This window comes from Symsagittifera roscoffensis, chromosome 4 (genome assembly GCF_963678635.1).
Source record: "Symsagittifera roscoffensis chromosome 4, txSymRosc1.1, whole genome shotgun sequence".
NCBI lineage: Eukaryota > Metazoa > Xenacoelomorpha > Acoela > Convolutidae > Symsagittifera > Symsagittifera roscoffensis.
The window spans coordinates 49,167,517-49,182,897 of record NC_087065.1 but is presented as its reverse complement, the minus strand read 5'-3'; the positions used below and the strand labels follow the sequence as shown (position 1 = coordinate 49,182,897).

Below are 15,381 nucleotides of genomic sequence, written 5' to 3'. Positions count from 1 at the left end.
GCTGTCTGGCGGAAGTCTGTGGACTAGAGGGTCACGTTTGTGGAAGTCTAGACTGTGTGAAAACCCTGGAGAAACAGCACAAGCAGTTGACGGTATTGTTTGGAAATGTAGTGATGAAAGCAAAAACGGAAACGGAACTGATAGCAGATTGCCATGGAGGAACCGATGTGAATCTGGTGACAGCACTAGGATTCTACAGCATGTTTGGTTCTTTAGAGTCACTATTGAATCTAGAACAGAAACATGAGATGGTCACAGCCATCAGCGTAGAAGTATTCCCAGGGGTTCTGCAGACTGAGCAGAAGTATATAGGAAAATGGAGGGAAGCAATCGAAACGGAGATGAACATCAGACACAGCGAAACTTATTGTAGACCATCAGGAGCACGATATTTGGTGGGTTCAATGTTGGCTCCAATGTGCAAGAGCAAGTATCCTGTACATTTCGTAGCTGTGGATGTGAAGAGTACAAGAACGATTGTGGATCAAGCCTTTTCAGTGCCGAAGTGCGTGAGGTTGGCAAGAATGTCTGAAAAGTCTTACGAGTTACTGTGTAAGATTTTCTCAGCAGTTCCAGAAAGAACCAAAGAGGAGTTGGAGTCAATACTAGGAAAGAAGTTCATGGGATATGTGAGCGGGAACTTCAGTGACTTTGAAAAACAGAAACAGAGAGGATCAACTGTCACAGATTACAATGCAGTAGATGAGAATGATGAGATCCACCGAGTGATGATGGAAGTGGAGCCATTGCTGGAAGCTTCGGGAAAACGTAATTGGAGGAGCATCATGTTGACACATGACGAGTTTCCTTGCCACTGCTTGCTGCAGACCTGGTGGTATCCCAAGCGTAGTAATCTGGTGTTGATCTGGGACTCTGGAGAGCTGCTCTCCATGGGTTTACCAGATTCATCACAGCCCATAACAATAGTGATAGTGGGAGTTATGATGGCGATACGGTGGCTGGAGGCTCATGTGAGAGAAAATAATAGACAGGAGGCACCGACGAGAGAACAACTGCAGAAATTAGATTGTCTAAAAGATTTAGATCTTTTTGAGACAATGTGCAAAGTTCTAAACATTCCGATGGAAGTGAAGAAGATATGGGCAAGAAAACGATTGATGCCATGGTTCAGAGCTAACATGACTGCATGGTTGTACGAGTATGCGAAAAAGCATATGTCGAAACATGGCAGAGTGTAGAGTGAATATCAGCTGGACATTGGGGCAGGAGCTTTCAAGCGAGCTTTCGTGACCCATCGGAATGCAGTGACCACCGCTGTGAAAAGAATTTCCAGGACGAGCGAGCGTAGTGGAAATGAGAAGGCAGAGATGCTGAAAGAAGATTTGGAAAGAAACGTGGCGTTGTGTCTCCACAACAGCTTCTGTAGAAACAGAGAATCAAACGTGGATCCCCTACCTTGCTGTAAACAGAGGGTGGAAGAGCAGAAGTGTTGGAGGACGGCTTCCAACAGCGTCAGGATAGTCAATGACGTGCTACAAGACACGGAGACCGAGAGTGCAGAGTCAGCGTCACAGGAGGAGGAAATGGAGCATTGATGAATGGTCGAGAAAACAAGAGGCAACAAGAAAGAAAATTAGAAGAATTTAGAAGTTTTAGAACTTCTAAACGACGAAAAAAGAAGAGAACAAAGGGATAATGAAGAAAAGTTAAAACTCAGAATTGTTTTATGTGTGTGAAAAACTCAAGTGAGAAACCAAGCAACCAAGTTGTAATTGAAAACTGAAACATTTAAGTTGAGTTTGGAAATTGTTGCATTTATAAATTTGCATTTTGGTTTGAAGTGGCTTTAGAGACACTCACTTATTATTTATTTAGAAAGGCTTGAGGGAAGAGTATATTTAAATATTCCAGCCTGCATGATTGTTTTTAATCACTTAGGAAGACTGATAACTTTGTGGTGACATGAAAAACTTGAGTAACTTCTTGAGGAGGGAGGTTGTTGCATTGTTCTTTCTAACCACAAAGTTTCTTAGTTTTAATATTCAGGACAATAAACAAGCAAGATTTCCGAAGGGAAGGAGCATAGTAGGATAATTTTAGCTTGTTGGTTGGCAGGACTGTCCTGCAAGCCAACACCTTTTAAATCTAGGAGAGAAAGTTTCAATCGGGATATTGACACTGGAAGTCAGAAAATATGTTTTATCTTAAGTCATATCCTCAATGTGCAGATTAATGAAAGAATTTGAAGGCTATAGTGATGTAGTATGATGCCATTTATATTCTGCAGTGAGTCGATGTGACGTAGGTAAAAGTAATTTCGTGCATTTTGTAAATTCTGTTCGATGACACTGTAACCATTTAGAACATTGCGCGATTCAATGAGGACATTGACCGGACTGTCCGGGGAGTATGTGACATTCGACCAGAATGGCCAAAATGCAGTCTCTGCAGAATTCGGTATTTTAGCAGCAAGCCTTCCGAATTGGCGATTTAGAACGGATAAGGACGTTATTTGAACGATTAGCCAAACGGTGAAGGCTAGAAGATTCTGGAATTCAAATTTTTAAAAATTCGAATTATGACGTCATATTTCTGAGAAACGTCAGAGACGGCCATTTTAGCTAAAATAGCAGAAAGAACAGAACAACTTCATCTGCGATTACGAACAGTACGAAATCGAGACTAAAAAACAACAACGAACTACCGAACAGCAGAGGACGTTCCGAGTTGCAACTATTGTGCTGTTACAATAGTTGCAAGGCCGTTGCGAGCAACGGTGAAGGGTAAAACCCAGCCTTCCGAGTTATTGTGAACTGGATATTAAGGAGCTTGATTCACCGGATTCAAGAATCCGGAAGGGTCTCGGGACGTGGACTTTTATGAACTTATATTGAATTTTAGCATCCGTCATGTCCTGACTTGAATTTAATTAAGATCTTAATTCGTTTTGACAAGAATGAGGAGCTAGAAGTAGGGGGGAAAGGGTTGATCCATCTTCGATGGAGATGATGATTTTTATCTACTGAACAAAAACAATAGTAATATAATAAGTAGTAGCCCTGTTTTTAGGAGTGACCTCGTGGTCTGGGGATACTGAGACCCAGCCATGAGCTCACTAACTTTGCATGTAATTCAGTTAATTTGAGCGTTCTGGTCGAAGCCGGAGAACAGTAACGTTTTTGTCAGCCTGATGTAGGAAAGACCACCGAAAAGTACTGGCTTGGTAGAGACGGTGAAAAACATGCAAAGCTCTGTTTAGACGCTAGCCAGTCGTCTTAAGACTTAGTTTTGTTATCCGTCGATATGTATCTTCCGGGCGAATGTTACATATTCAAAAACTACAGCTGTTAAGCTAAAAATCGAGAAGATAAAATCCGACGTCGAATTGAGCAGTTCAGGTTAATTAATATAATAATAATAATAATAACAAAGGATTTAGGAATATAATCCAAGACTCGGCATTGCACTGCAACGCGGTAATGCTGCCTGCTTACTGGAAGCTTTAGAAGTTAACTCAACGGGCTATAAGCCAACTGCTTTTTAACCTTTGCTGTTTTTACAACTATTGAATTTAACTTTGAGAAACTTCAAAAAAAAAAAAAAAAAAAAAAAAATCCAAGGGTTCGCATGAAACCCAGTCATTGCATTGTTCAAAGTTTAGTTTTCAGTTATAAGTGTAAGTTTCTTCAGGTCTCTACAGTTGTTGCATTCGTTCAGATTCAATGACCGTAAAGGATAATGTCAACAATTTGGCGTTAACTATAAAATTCTGAGAAGCTTGGAAGCCTGACTTTTCAAGATTGTCCAGTATAGTTGACATTGAAGGATCTTGTTGGTTTTTTTTCAGTTATAACACATGGCACCTGGTGATGATACAGATTCAGAGGATAACCTGCCTTCAGGCTGGGAAGAGCGAGCAACTGCTCAAGGTTGGGTGTACTACACAAATCACAACACCAAAACTACTCAATGGGATCATCCATTGTCCGGTAAACGGAAGGTAATCAATGGCAGTTTGCCTTACGGATGGGAAACTCAACTTGACAGTGAAGGAAATGTTTACTTCGTTGATCATATCAACGGAAGGACAACATATACAGATCCTAGATTAGCATGTGCAACTGAAGTGGGTCCGACTTCCGGTAAAAAAGTAACCTTCAGTAGCAACAGCAGTGCTGCTGAAGTTTTATATGAAGTTGACTTGAAAAATAAATGCGCTCTTATAACAGGAGGCACTTCTGGCATTGGTTTCGAAACAGGTAAGGAGTTGGCATTTCGTGGCTGCCATGTTATTGTTACCGGTAGATCAGAAGCTCGCGGCAAAGAGGCTGTTGAAAAAATGAAACAGGAGTTTAAAAGTCTACAAGTAGAGTTCATGCCAGCAGATTTGAGCATTTTAGCATCTGTCGTTTCTCTTGTCAATCGAATTAAAATTAGAAACCTGCAAATAAATATTCTTATTCTTAATGCTGCAGTTTTTGACCAGCCTTTTTCTACTACTTCTGATGGCTTTGAGTCAACTTTTGAAATAAATTACCTGTCTCAGTGTTATCTCAGCCTTCTACTTCTACCAAACCTCGCTAAGTCTTCTTTAGGCAGAATTGTTTTTGTATCGAGCGAATCTCATCGCTTTCATAATCTCAATGGAAGCCCAAAGATGCTGAATTTTGAAGTTTATTCTAATCCCACATATAAGCAATATTCTGCTAATGTAACGTACAACAGAACTAAGTTACTGATGATATTGTTTTGTCGTGCTCTCCAAAGACATTTAATAAAGTCTCCAGTACTTTCAGTCTGTGTTCACCCAGGGAATTTAATATACACTAATTTATACTTCTGTGGAGCATCACGGCGTTTCGGCGCTTTAGCATGGCTGTTGAGACCATTCAATAAAACTGCAAATCAAGGAGCCGCAACTTCATGTTACTGTGCCACCGCTCTCGAAGTTTGCTATTATCCTGGAGGGTATTTCAACGGTTGCCGACCTGTATTTGCTGCACAGGAATGCGAGGATGTCAAAAATCAAGATTTTGTTTGGAACTCCACCCTTAAACTGCTGAACGAAAAAACAGGCTACGAATTTGTATCACTTTCAATGTGAATGAAATATAGCTTAATTTTATTGCAATTCTTTATCAAAGTCTTATAATATTTTGAATTTTTGACCCCCCTGCGATTAGCAAGAGTGTTGCAACCGGGTAATAAACGTGCTTAATAAGTGTTTGGAACTCTACCCTTAAATTGTTGAACGAAAAAACTGGCTACGAATTTATTACGTTCAATGTGAAGTATAGCTTGATTTAACTGAAATTTTTTTTATAAAAGTCCAATTATTCGAATTTTTTAACCCCCTGCAATTAGCAAGGGTACTCCCATCGGGTGCTAAACGTTTTCAATAATTTCAAAGAGTTTTTTTCGCGCATTTGGCACATAGGAAACACCCATGCTTGAGACGACACAGAAGTACGGAAACGATACATTTTTTTTTTCAAACTGTTTGATGAGCAGTCTGCTTATTTTTTGCCAGTTTAATACCCCCAAAACAGTCTTTTTGAGGATTAAGCTTTTTCTGCTATCTCGAATGGCATTTTTTTGAATTTCGTAATGGTGTTGGTAATCGAGCTCCATGAATTTTTGCGTAAGTTCTCATGATTTTCGTAACAAGGTTTGTGCGCATAATCATACAGTTGTCTAGTGCACAAATGGCATAGAGGTTGTAGAGCCTTTTCTGAGGTAAGTAGTCTGATTGAGAAATTTCCTGTAGCGGCTTTTCTTTCTTTAGGCCACATTGGGGGCAGTCATGGGCATGTTTTGACGGGTTCGAACAAATTGTTGCGTTGCCTTTCAATTTTTGTGCCGAAAACGCCTGAGAAAATTTTTTTTCCTAGTCGAAGCAAAATATTTGCTGTAAAATAATAACAAGGGGTCCTCTTTCGCACCCTACCATCAATTGCAGGACAAGTCAATCATGTGTTTTGAAACAATCAGGTTTTATGAAATTTTTAAATCTGACAAATTGTTCATTCGCCCTTTCAATCTTTTCAGGTTAGAGATGACGGACAATTATTCTTCGAATGTTAAACGAGCCGTTGACAACCATGGACCCGGTAAAAGCTCACACGAGGACGAAAGTTCCCGGAAACGAGTGAAAACGGAGACAAGAGACTTTATAGGTATAGACTTCGACACGAGTCAAGAAGCCCAACTGAGGTGCCTAATGAAAACGGGCGATGCTGGTGCAATCATCGGTAAAGGAGGCTCAAATGTGAAACGCCTGCGGGAAGAGTATAATCTGCAAGTAGCGTTGCCGAACTCGATGTCAGTTGAGAGAATTCTCTCGATTCACGGTGAAATTAAAAACATCGGAGATGCTCTATATGACTGCTTCCAGTTGATACAAGGTGACAGAAATGGAATCGACCCAGAAGACGCTACTGTAGAGTGCAGAATGTTGATTCACTCGCCGTATATTGGAGGACTGATTGGACATAAAGGGGAGAGAATTCGAGAAATCAGGGAGCGTATGACTGCTGATGTGAAAATCTACGAAGATTGTTGCCCTGGTAGTACGGAACGCGTATTCAAAATCGACGGATCCATAAAAGTAGTAGTTTCGTGTGTAATGTACGTGTTACATTTGTTGGAGCTGCCTGAAATAAAATCGAGACATGGAGCTAATAACCCGGCAGGATATGGTGCTCCTAAACCGGGACCGAGGAAGTTGATTCAATACGATCCCATAAACAACGCAGATCTGAATGATGGTGCTTTCCGAGGCCATATGCCACCACCGCCGCCTCCCGATTATGGCTACCGAGGATTCAGCGATGATATTAACTACAGTTATGATAGCTACCACGGCCAGGGTCAAAACGATCCTATGTTTTTCGATGACGTGCATGGACCTATTCGTACTGAAACTATAACAGTTACTTCTGAACATGCTGGAGCAATTATTGGCACGGGAGGAAGGAACATCAATGTTGTGAGACAGCGAAGCAAAGCTGAAGTACGACTTGAAGATGGTAATCGCGATGGAGCCTCCCGGAAATGTAACATCACAGGCACAGAAGGTCAGATAGGTTACGCGAAGTTCCTCATAGATCAGTTCATTAATGAAGATCGGGCTCAAAGAGCTGGAGGAGGGGGACGCAGACCTCGAGGAGGAGGTGGCTCTGGAAGAGACGACGGAGTATCGAGGCGTGGTGGCTTCCGAGGACGCGGAGGGTATGGGCGTGGTGGAGGAAGTGAAAGACCTTCGGAGCCACCACCGCATCATCCTGCTCCAAGTGGCGGTAATGATTTTAGTAGTTATCCACCACCAGCCCCTCCTGTTTCAAGTAACCATGCATATGGCGCTTACTATGCAACGCCAGCCCCACCCCAACCAATGGCTAACCAAGCTCCTCCCCCTCCGGCCCCATACTACCCTCAACCGAACATGGGCATGGGCGCTACTCCCCAACCCACGATGGCAAGTGTGGCGGCTCAATACGGGGGGATGGCCCCCGCCCAACCCACGACTATGGCTCCAGCCCCTCAACCATTAATGGCCCCACAGCCTATGGCAGCTGCCTATGGCGCACTGCAACCACAATCCGCTGCTCATTATGGTTACGGGACCCCCCAACAACCAATGGGAGGTATGCCGGGATTTGGATATTAGAGTGTTATTTGGGCTCTAAATGAAAGGAGCATCAAAACCCACCACCGAACACACCAACCAACAATCCCACCTACCCAACCCGTTCGAAATTAACTGGACTTGCATGCAAAGCTGAATTATACTGGCAGTCGAAAAGAATCCTCTTGATAAGATTGTAATAGAGTGTAAAAATGTTAATGTTAATTTATTGGAGGTCTAAGTGAACAGAGTAATCACTGTTTGGAAATATGGTCTCTTTTTCCTTTCAGCCCTACCTCACATAGAAATTTTCAAGCATCAATATTATGGTATAAAGAGAGGTTTTACCAAATATTTTATTACGATAAAATAACGTTTGTAATACCTTAATTAGTCAGCGTGCCAATTTGTATAAGAATCGGACAATAAACACAGAATTTTACTTGGAGAAAATTATAATATTGCATGTGGGGAAAGGAAAAAGAGCCGAAATATGTAAGCTTGATCCTTCTCAATTCATTTCGTTCCAAATCCTCCTCTTTACAGTATCACAGCTTAGTATCACAAGTCTTGTGACACGAGAGAATAAAGGTTTCGTGTTGCGTCTTTGAAACTGCTGAGCAATAAATGAAAACTGAAGGCTTCAAATGGTCCAATCATCTAATTAAGAATTCTGAAATTCGACGACCACTCGCGGACTAAGAATGAACCATGGCATACATTGTTTTTTTTTTCACTTAAATTCAAGTGCCTCAAAACAAATTTGAGTGTGATTTAATATTAAATGCTTTCAGTCGTAACTTTTCAAAAAATTTAGAAAAAAATGTGAATGTTTCCGAATTTCTTGAAAGTTGTATTTTATTTTAATTCCCACTTTTACAAAAAAACCTTGATTTCTGAAAAAAAAAATTGATTTCTGAAAAAAATTAATTTCTGAAAAAAATTGATTTCTAAAAGAATGTTATTTGCCTTCATTTTCTCTTCAAATCAAAGTTAGATTTTCCCCCAATAAAAACATTGGTCAGAACGTTCTGTGGTGCATAAGTGAAAATGTTTGATCTATTTGATGCCTCGGGCAAACTCGCCTGGTTATAATCGAGTAAGAAACCCAGCTTTAACATATATTTTGATCCTTTTCAGTGACATTTTGTTAGACCCGGTTGACTGAATCTTCGACAATGAATGCAGTTTGAGACTGTGCTTCTGACGAATACGACGTAGAATTGTTAGCCGCAAGGTTGACCGGAAATGAGTGGCAGAAAACACTGCGTTATACTTGGCGCAGGATTTACGGGCCTATCATGTGCGCATTTCATCAAGAAGCTACGGCCGAATACCCGAGTGACAATGATTGATTCCGCTAAACGAGTCGGAGGATGGCTGAAATCATTTCGAAGTCCTACAGGTGCATTGCACGAAGTGGGACCCAGATCCATTCGCAACACGTATAATGCAAGGCTAATTTTGAACATGATATCAGAGTTGGGCCTTGAAGATGATCTAATTATACCTTCGTCTGCAGCTTACGACCGATATTTGTACGTTAATGATAAGTTGCAGAAAATCGAAATGAAGCTTTGGAAGAAGGGACCCTTTGAACACACAATGGCATATTACGGCTTGAAACATCTATATAATAATGTGATGAGAGAATTGGAAAAAGACCCTGATTATGACGAAACCATATACGAGTTTGCTGTGAAGCAGTTTGGAACCGAAATAGCTGAACTTGCTTTCAGCGCAGTTGTTCGTGGAGTTTATTCGGGCGACATTAAAGAGTTAAGTGTTAGGTCATGCTTTCCTGATTTTGTAAAAGCGCTGAGTCACAACTCGTCCTTCGTTGTTGGTATGATGACGCTACAGAAAAAAATGACTAAACATCCGGAATTTGAAATTATAAGTGCCATAGGAGATCAGTTGAAACAAAAGAAAGCCAAAATGTTTGCGCTTAAATCAGGAAATGAAACACTTCCTAAAACTTTGGCAACCGATTTGATGAACAAAGATCTGTTTGAAATTAAACTTGAAACAAAATGCGTTAAAATTGAACATTTCGAACAGATGTCGCCGAAGTTCAAATTGATTTTGGACAATCATGACGAAATTATTTGTGATGATGTAGTAAGTTCAATTCCTGCAACTGAACTTTCGACTCTTCTTGAAAAATCTGCAGAAGAAGTCACAGAGGAAAGAACTGTGATGAGTTATATAAAAGGTTTAAAATATGCTAATGTAGCTGTAGTCAATCTAGAATATCCATCAAAATATGTACAACACGTCCCGAAAGCATTCGGTTACTTAGTTCCTGCTGTTCAAGAATCGAACGTCATGGGAGTAACATTTGACTCCTTTTCGTTTCCTGAAGTTCCAAATGGAAGCTCGGATATCTCACGATTTTCAGCTATGATAAACAAATGCAATCAAGGATCTTCAGACGAACATTATTTAAATGCGGCCGTTGAAGATTGCAAACGGCATTTGCAAATTGAAGTAGACCCGACTTTTGCTGCAGTCAATGTGAATTGGAGATGCATTCCTCAATATGCCGTCGGACATTCGAAACAGATCGACAAACTTAGAAGTTTGTTTCCCGAGATTAATTTCTTGGGGCCCATATTCCATCCACCAGGCTTAGTTGACTGCGCATTGAATGCACACAGAACAGCAATTAATGTGTGCCGAGATTACAAGGTCACTCAATAAATACTATAAGTTACGATTATACTTAAAACAGGACTGCTCGTAAATAAGGGCACAGCCCTAAATGCTCCGACTGCCTCTTAACTGGTCTCGAAGTAACTATAAAATTTGGACCGCGAAATATCAAATATTAAGTGCGTAAATTTGTATGTAGCATTAAAATGGCAATTTATTTTCTCTATTCAATTTGGAATCAGTATATCAGGGCAAAGCGCTGAATGTTCTGATTGCCCTTTAATTGGTATTGAATAGTTTTTAATTAAGAAAATATGAGAAGTGTGAAATTTTGAGTAGTATGAAATAAATACGACATATTAGCTTGCCTCGAGTTGGATCGATTTTGTAGTGCTGGATAACTCGCCACGCATAAATCATCCATGTTACGCTTTCAGCATCATAAATAAAGTCCAACATTGACAAATTTGGCAATTTTAAAATCCCCAGAATTTTACAAAAAAATAATCGAAGGTGAAATATCTTCTTACATTTGCATTCAGGAAGCCGCCTTCTTCAATGCGGTATAATTTTTGTTAAAAACTATTATATTGATCGCCGAAGTTTAACGACTGAAAAAAAACCACCTCAAGCATAAATTTTCCTTATTTCTTTAAAAGTCTGAACAAAGAAATTTAATGCAACCGTGGGATCTCCGTACAGAAAGACGGGGGATCCAACAGTGCTTTCTCTTTCATAAATTTGGCGATATTATTACGCATGCGATAAGCAAGCCTTATTAAATCGGAATAAAGACTTTTTTTGGGTTAACAACTTGTTTAACAGAAGAATCACTTGGTATCTTGGTTCATTATGAATTCGAATTTCTAAGCGTCTCAGGTACACCTAGTCTGGAGCTAACAAATACGCCTGAGACAGCAAATGTCCTGGATTCAAATCTGACCAGTATCTGTTTTTTTCTTGTTTATCGAACCTAATTTTGGGTCGTCCGAGGAAATCATAATTTGTATGCTTTTCTCTGGATCTTCGTTAAACGCCCTCGAATGCGTTTCTAAACAAGTTTTCCGCAAATATACATAACTCCCGACAACATTTTGAAATTTTTTGGATGCGGTTTCGTCATAAATTGTTCCGTTTTCTGTGGAAGTATTGACTCTCCTTTTATGTCTGCTAGCTTGCAATGCCTTTTTTTGGTATCGCTATTTGTGTTGCAATCGGGTACTAGACTTTTTGTTCCCTGTAAAAAACTTTGTTTACTGGATGGCAAAAACTTGTGATGACCATCTGTATTTTTGACAATATTTGAGCATCGGCATTTAAAATGCTCGTTCTATTCCAATTTTTTGTTGGTCAAGATTTTACAATTCTAATTTCAAATTATCCGTTTTTTTCATTTAATCATTTTTTTTATTTGGCTTGAAAGGTTTCTACTTATAATATATCGGCTTAGATGCTTTTTGAGCCGTTTGAATAGCAAAAAGGTTTTTCTAAACGTTTTGCTGGAACTCATGAAATTTTTTTTGAGTTTTTTTAATAACCTTTTTTACGACGCAACGTGCTCAAGAATTCTCGACTTCGTCAATGTTGTTTCGGTGCTTATTTTAAATTCAATTGTTTTAACTCTTGGCATATTTCCTGGAAAAGAATTTCTAATGAAAAAAAAACATTTTGATTTATCTCCATTTCTGTCAGTTTGTCATGCATGCAATGTATGCGTTGTGTCGCAAGTAAATCGAATTTTTGTAAAGAAAAAATTTGTTGATGTGCATGAATTCAGTTTCAAGATTTTTGCAATTTTTATAATTTTTTGAGGAGAAAACACGTTTTGAATGTTTTTTTTTAAATTTTTCAGTTTGTCTCTTCATCTGCAAGTAGCGATAGTCATTCATTTTTGTATCGCGAATAGAGCGAACCTCCTCTCCGCCTTAAGCTGAAATAGTCATATATCCAAAACAACGTTTTAAAAGTTATTTTTAAGTTTTCCGAGGGCATACAACTGCGCTTTTCATAATTAAGTGACAATTTCAAAATGATCTGAACATTTCTGAAAAATTCCAACACAATTTTTGACCAGACGAAATATTGATTGCAAATCTCTTAGGTCATCATACATTTCCACCAAACATCTGTTGGAGCGCGAATTCTTTTTTACAGTTTTTATTTGCAACGCAAACTTCAAGTTATTCGTTTCAGTGTTCATTTCACAATTTGATTGTGGAAACCTTGTTGTGAGTCATATTCAGGGTTCTACAAGGGTTTAGATTTTGGCCTATAAATTTGAAAGTCAAACCTTAATAGCGTACGAGAAACGACGAGTTTTGCGATTTTTTCTAAACTACGAAAAAGTACATCTCAAAAATTGAAATTATCGGTCCTATACTGGGCTGACGTCAGTTTAGTTCCAGGGTTTGCAAATTTGGTCTACAAATAAGACTGCTCAAATCCCCTTAACTTTCGAGATTTCAAAAATTATCAAGTTTTTTTTCAAAAGTTTAGATTTAAACAATACCTTCCAGAGCAGTCCTTTTGTTGACATGCCAATATATTGCAATGTTAATATGTTTACTGAAAATAATACTTTCAACTGTTCTAAAATATTAAAGTACGTTTTCTTTCCCTTGCGAGTAAATGATTGAAAATTTCTGAGATCATCTACGTTTTTCACCATACGTCTGTTGGAGCGCGAATACCTTAACCTTAAAGTTTTTTCCCTTTTTTTTGCTACCTTTCAAAATTTGCTTTTCAAAGATTATTTCAAATTTCCGATTATGATGTTTTATGATGTTACGGTTGAGTTACACTAAATTCAGGCTCTTATATAGGTTGTGATGATTTTTTTGTTGCTTTTTAAGGTAAAGACTTGAAATTCGTTCATGCTTAAATTAACTTTTTCGCGGTTTGAATAGATTTCTTTTAAAGCTCAGCTCATTTCCTATATTAAAGGAAGGCAAATTCCAATTTCGCACAGCAAAAATTTTAAAGCTAATAAATAATGATGGAATTCTGGTTTCGAAAGTGGAATTTAATTTCACATTTCCTAGCAAAATATATAGTTTACTTATTCATCCACTTGGGTGAATTTTTTTCACCCAAGGTTTGAATAGATTCGCGGTTTGAATAGATTTCTTTTAAAGCTCAGCTCATTTCCTATATTAAAGGAAGGCAAATTCCAATTTCGCACCGCAAAAATTTTAAAGCCAATAAATAATGATGGAATTCTGGTTTCGAAAGTGGAATTTAATTTCACATTTCCTAGCAAAATATATAGTTTACTTATTCATCCACTTGGGTGAATTTTTTTCAAAAGTGTCAATCATAAATTGTTTTAGAAATTGAAAATACTTTAACAACATCTATTTTTTGATGTTCGAAATTTGAGATGTTTTTAAAACAGAATTTCGTGGTATTTTCTGTTTCATTCGAGTGCATTGACTCTTTTCCAACTATGATAGTATATCAAGTTTGGGATACAGAGATCGGTCGGCTTCAACTCATTCGGCTTATTTTCCCAATAGTTTTTATTCTTAATTTTTTGTTGTTAGACTCCCAGACACAAAGGGATGAACGGAGAAGCTCTAAACTTCTAAATAATCGAAAGAAACTAAAGCAAAAACGAAAGTACTAAAGCATGCGCAGTTGGTTGCAGTCTTGCTTTGAGTTGAGGTTGTTTGTCATCTTTTTGGGACCTTGGCAAGTAATGCGATTCATTCATTTTTCTTTCGCAAGTGGTGCGAAGCTCTGCTTCGCCTCTGTGTTCAGTTTCTTGTTGGTTTGAAAATTTTGAGAATTACCAAGCGTTATCGTACCGGCGCCATTTTTTCCGATTGAAAGGAAGAACTCAGGCGTTGGAGTGTTTTTTTCTCCCATTTTTGACTAGCTCGAACGCTTATAGGGTGTCAAGCTTGGTATCAAATTTAAGCCTTTTTTGGTCGTGATTCGTCGAGAATAGTTGGGCTATAGCTTGCCTCAAATTTGCTCAGGTTAACCCCTGAGTTTTTGTTCTTGCCTTTTTTTTGGGGCCGCGTTTTGTTTATTTTGATAAATATTGTCTAGAATGGACTGAATCGTTGTTCAGTGCTTAATTTGTTTATGAATAAAGAATTTTTTTTTTTCGTAGCTGATAAGAAGTACTTCTCAGGAAGGTTGTAAAGATAGATTTTGTGTTTTTTTTTCTCGTCAACAACCTACATTATATTAAATTGTCAAAAAAATATTTTCCCGTATAGAAACCTCATCAAGGGACGTCTAAAGCGTAGTCGAGGCTATGAGCCCCCTCTTGAACTCATTAAGACCATTTATCCACGAGGTACAGGACCGACAGACGAGCTGTACAGCTCATCACGGCGAAACGTTGTTGTACCCCTGCTTAAGAACTACATGCAATTTTTTTGTTTATCATTCTGGGCTGGGTTATGTTGCCTCACCTGCAAGCAACGAGTACGGCACGGATCAAGGTGGGTCTCGAACCTCCGACCTTGCGGATGAGAAGCAGAGACGTACATACTTCACCAACGCTCCCCTTATCCCCAACTCATGCTTCAACTGAATCGACCCAAGTTAGTTTTCATAAGCGAATTAAGTGATGACATGGAATGAGCCCATTCTAAACAATTTTGCACCAAATAAACGTTGCGCTGACCCAAAAGAGCCAAAAACAACTACTCAGGGGTTGTTAACTTACCGAAGTTGAAGTAGGCGCTGCAACGGTCCTTGTGTTTAGTGCCAGGTCAGACGGGGGAATTGGAAGTAGTGCGTGATTGAAAGTTCGAGGGTTGAGGAACCTGTTCGATGTAATAATACTGCTCGTGTGTCTGACTGGAGCGCCTTTTGTGTGCCTTTGTCTAAATTCTGTTTGGGTTGATCAGAACTGACATTAGAGGCGCGTTGCACCGTTTGAAGGCGGGTTCAATTTGTCTGGGAAGGGGGTGTTTTGCTGCCTATGATTTTTTCGCCGGCCATGGTTATTCGAGTAGCAGCTCGCGAAAAAAAAGATTCATGTGATGGGTTCATTTGGCATCTAGAGTAGAACTGGTCCATTTTTATCAATTTGGCGCATCCATCGCCGGTTCGGAAGGCTGCGTTTTACGTCTATAGTCTTCTCTGCATGGAAATTGTGGTTGAACGACCTGGACATCACA

The 15,381-nt window shown here is 39.1% G+C and overlaps 5 protein-coding genes across 6 annotated transcripts in view; all 5 read left to right on the top strand.

Annotated features, from left to right (window-relative positions):
- The window catches only part of LOC134845307 (uncharacterized), a 354,200-nt gene that overhangs the window by 326,989 nt on the left and 11,830 nt on the right, over nucleotides 1–15,381 (top strand). The window lies entirely within an intron of this gene.
- Nucleotides 3,813–5,118, top strand: LOC134844217 (WW domain-containing oxidoreductase-like). Its single transcript, XM_063860798.1, has one exon. It carries the CDS (start codon nucleotides 3,818–3,820, stop codon nucleotides 5,063–5,065), a length of 1,248 nt encoding a protein of 415 aa, XP_063716868.1. The 5' UTR covers nucleotides 3,813–3,817; the 3' UTR covers nucleotides 5,066–5,118.
- Nucleotides 6,014–8,838, top strand: LOC134844006 (heterogeneous nuclear ribonucleoprotein K-like). Of its 2 annotated transcripts, XM_063860448.1 has the most exons (2): nucleotides 6,014–7,259; nucleotides 8,729–8,838. In XM_063860448.1, exons 1-2 carry the CDS (start codon nucleotides 6,017–6,019, stop codon nucleotides 8,740–8,742), a joined length of 1,257 nt encoding a protein of 418 aa, XP_063716518.1. In that variant the 5' UTR covers nucleotides 6,014–6,016; the 3' UTR covers nucleotides 8,743–8,838. The 2 variants fall into 2 exon arrangements, with proteins under 2 accessions (XP_063716518.1, XP_063716516.1); XM_063860446.1 differs by lacking the exon at nucleotides 8,729–8,838 and having other exon boundaries at nucleotides 6,014–7,929.
- LOC134844007 (protoporphyrinogen oxidase-like) lies at nucleotides 8,837–10,474 on the top strand. The gene has a single exon (XM_063860449.1). It carries the CDS (start codon nucleotides 8,837–8,839, stop codon nucleotides 10,289–10,291), a length of 1,455 nt encoding a protein of 484 aa, XP_063716519.1. The 3' UTR covers nucleotides 10,292–10,474.
- The window catches only part of LOC134845306 (TRAF3-interacting protein 1-like), a 69,937-nt gene continuing 65,573 nt past the window's right edge, over nucleotides 11,018–15,381 (top strand). Inside the window, exon 1 of the mRNA XM_063862278.1 lies at nucleotides 11,018–11,027. The gene's annotated coding sequence lies outside the window, so the exon portion shown is untranslated. The remainder of the gene's footprint in view (nucleotides 11,028–15,381) is intronic.

Excerpts from the sequence above, each read along its gene's own strand:
- LOC134844217 (XM_063860798.1), top strand. The coding sequence starts at position 3,818 with ATGGCACCTGGTGATGATACAGATTCAGAGGATAACCTGCCTTCAGGC.
- LOC134844006 (XM_063860446.1), top strand. The coding sequence starts at position 6,017 with ATGACGGACAATTATTCTTCGAATGTTAAACGAGCCGTTGACAACCAT.
- LOC134844007 (XM_063860449.1), top strand. The coding sequence starts at position 8,837 with ATGAGTGGCAGAAAACACTGCGTTATACTTGGCGCAGGATTTACGGGC.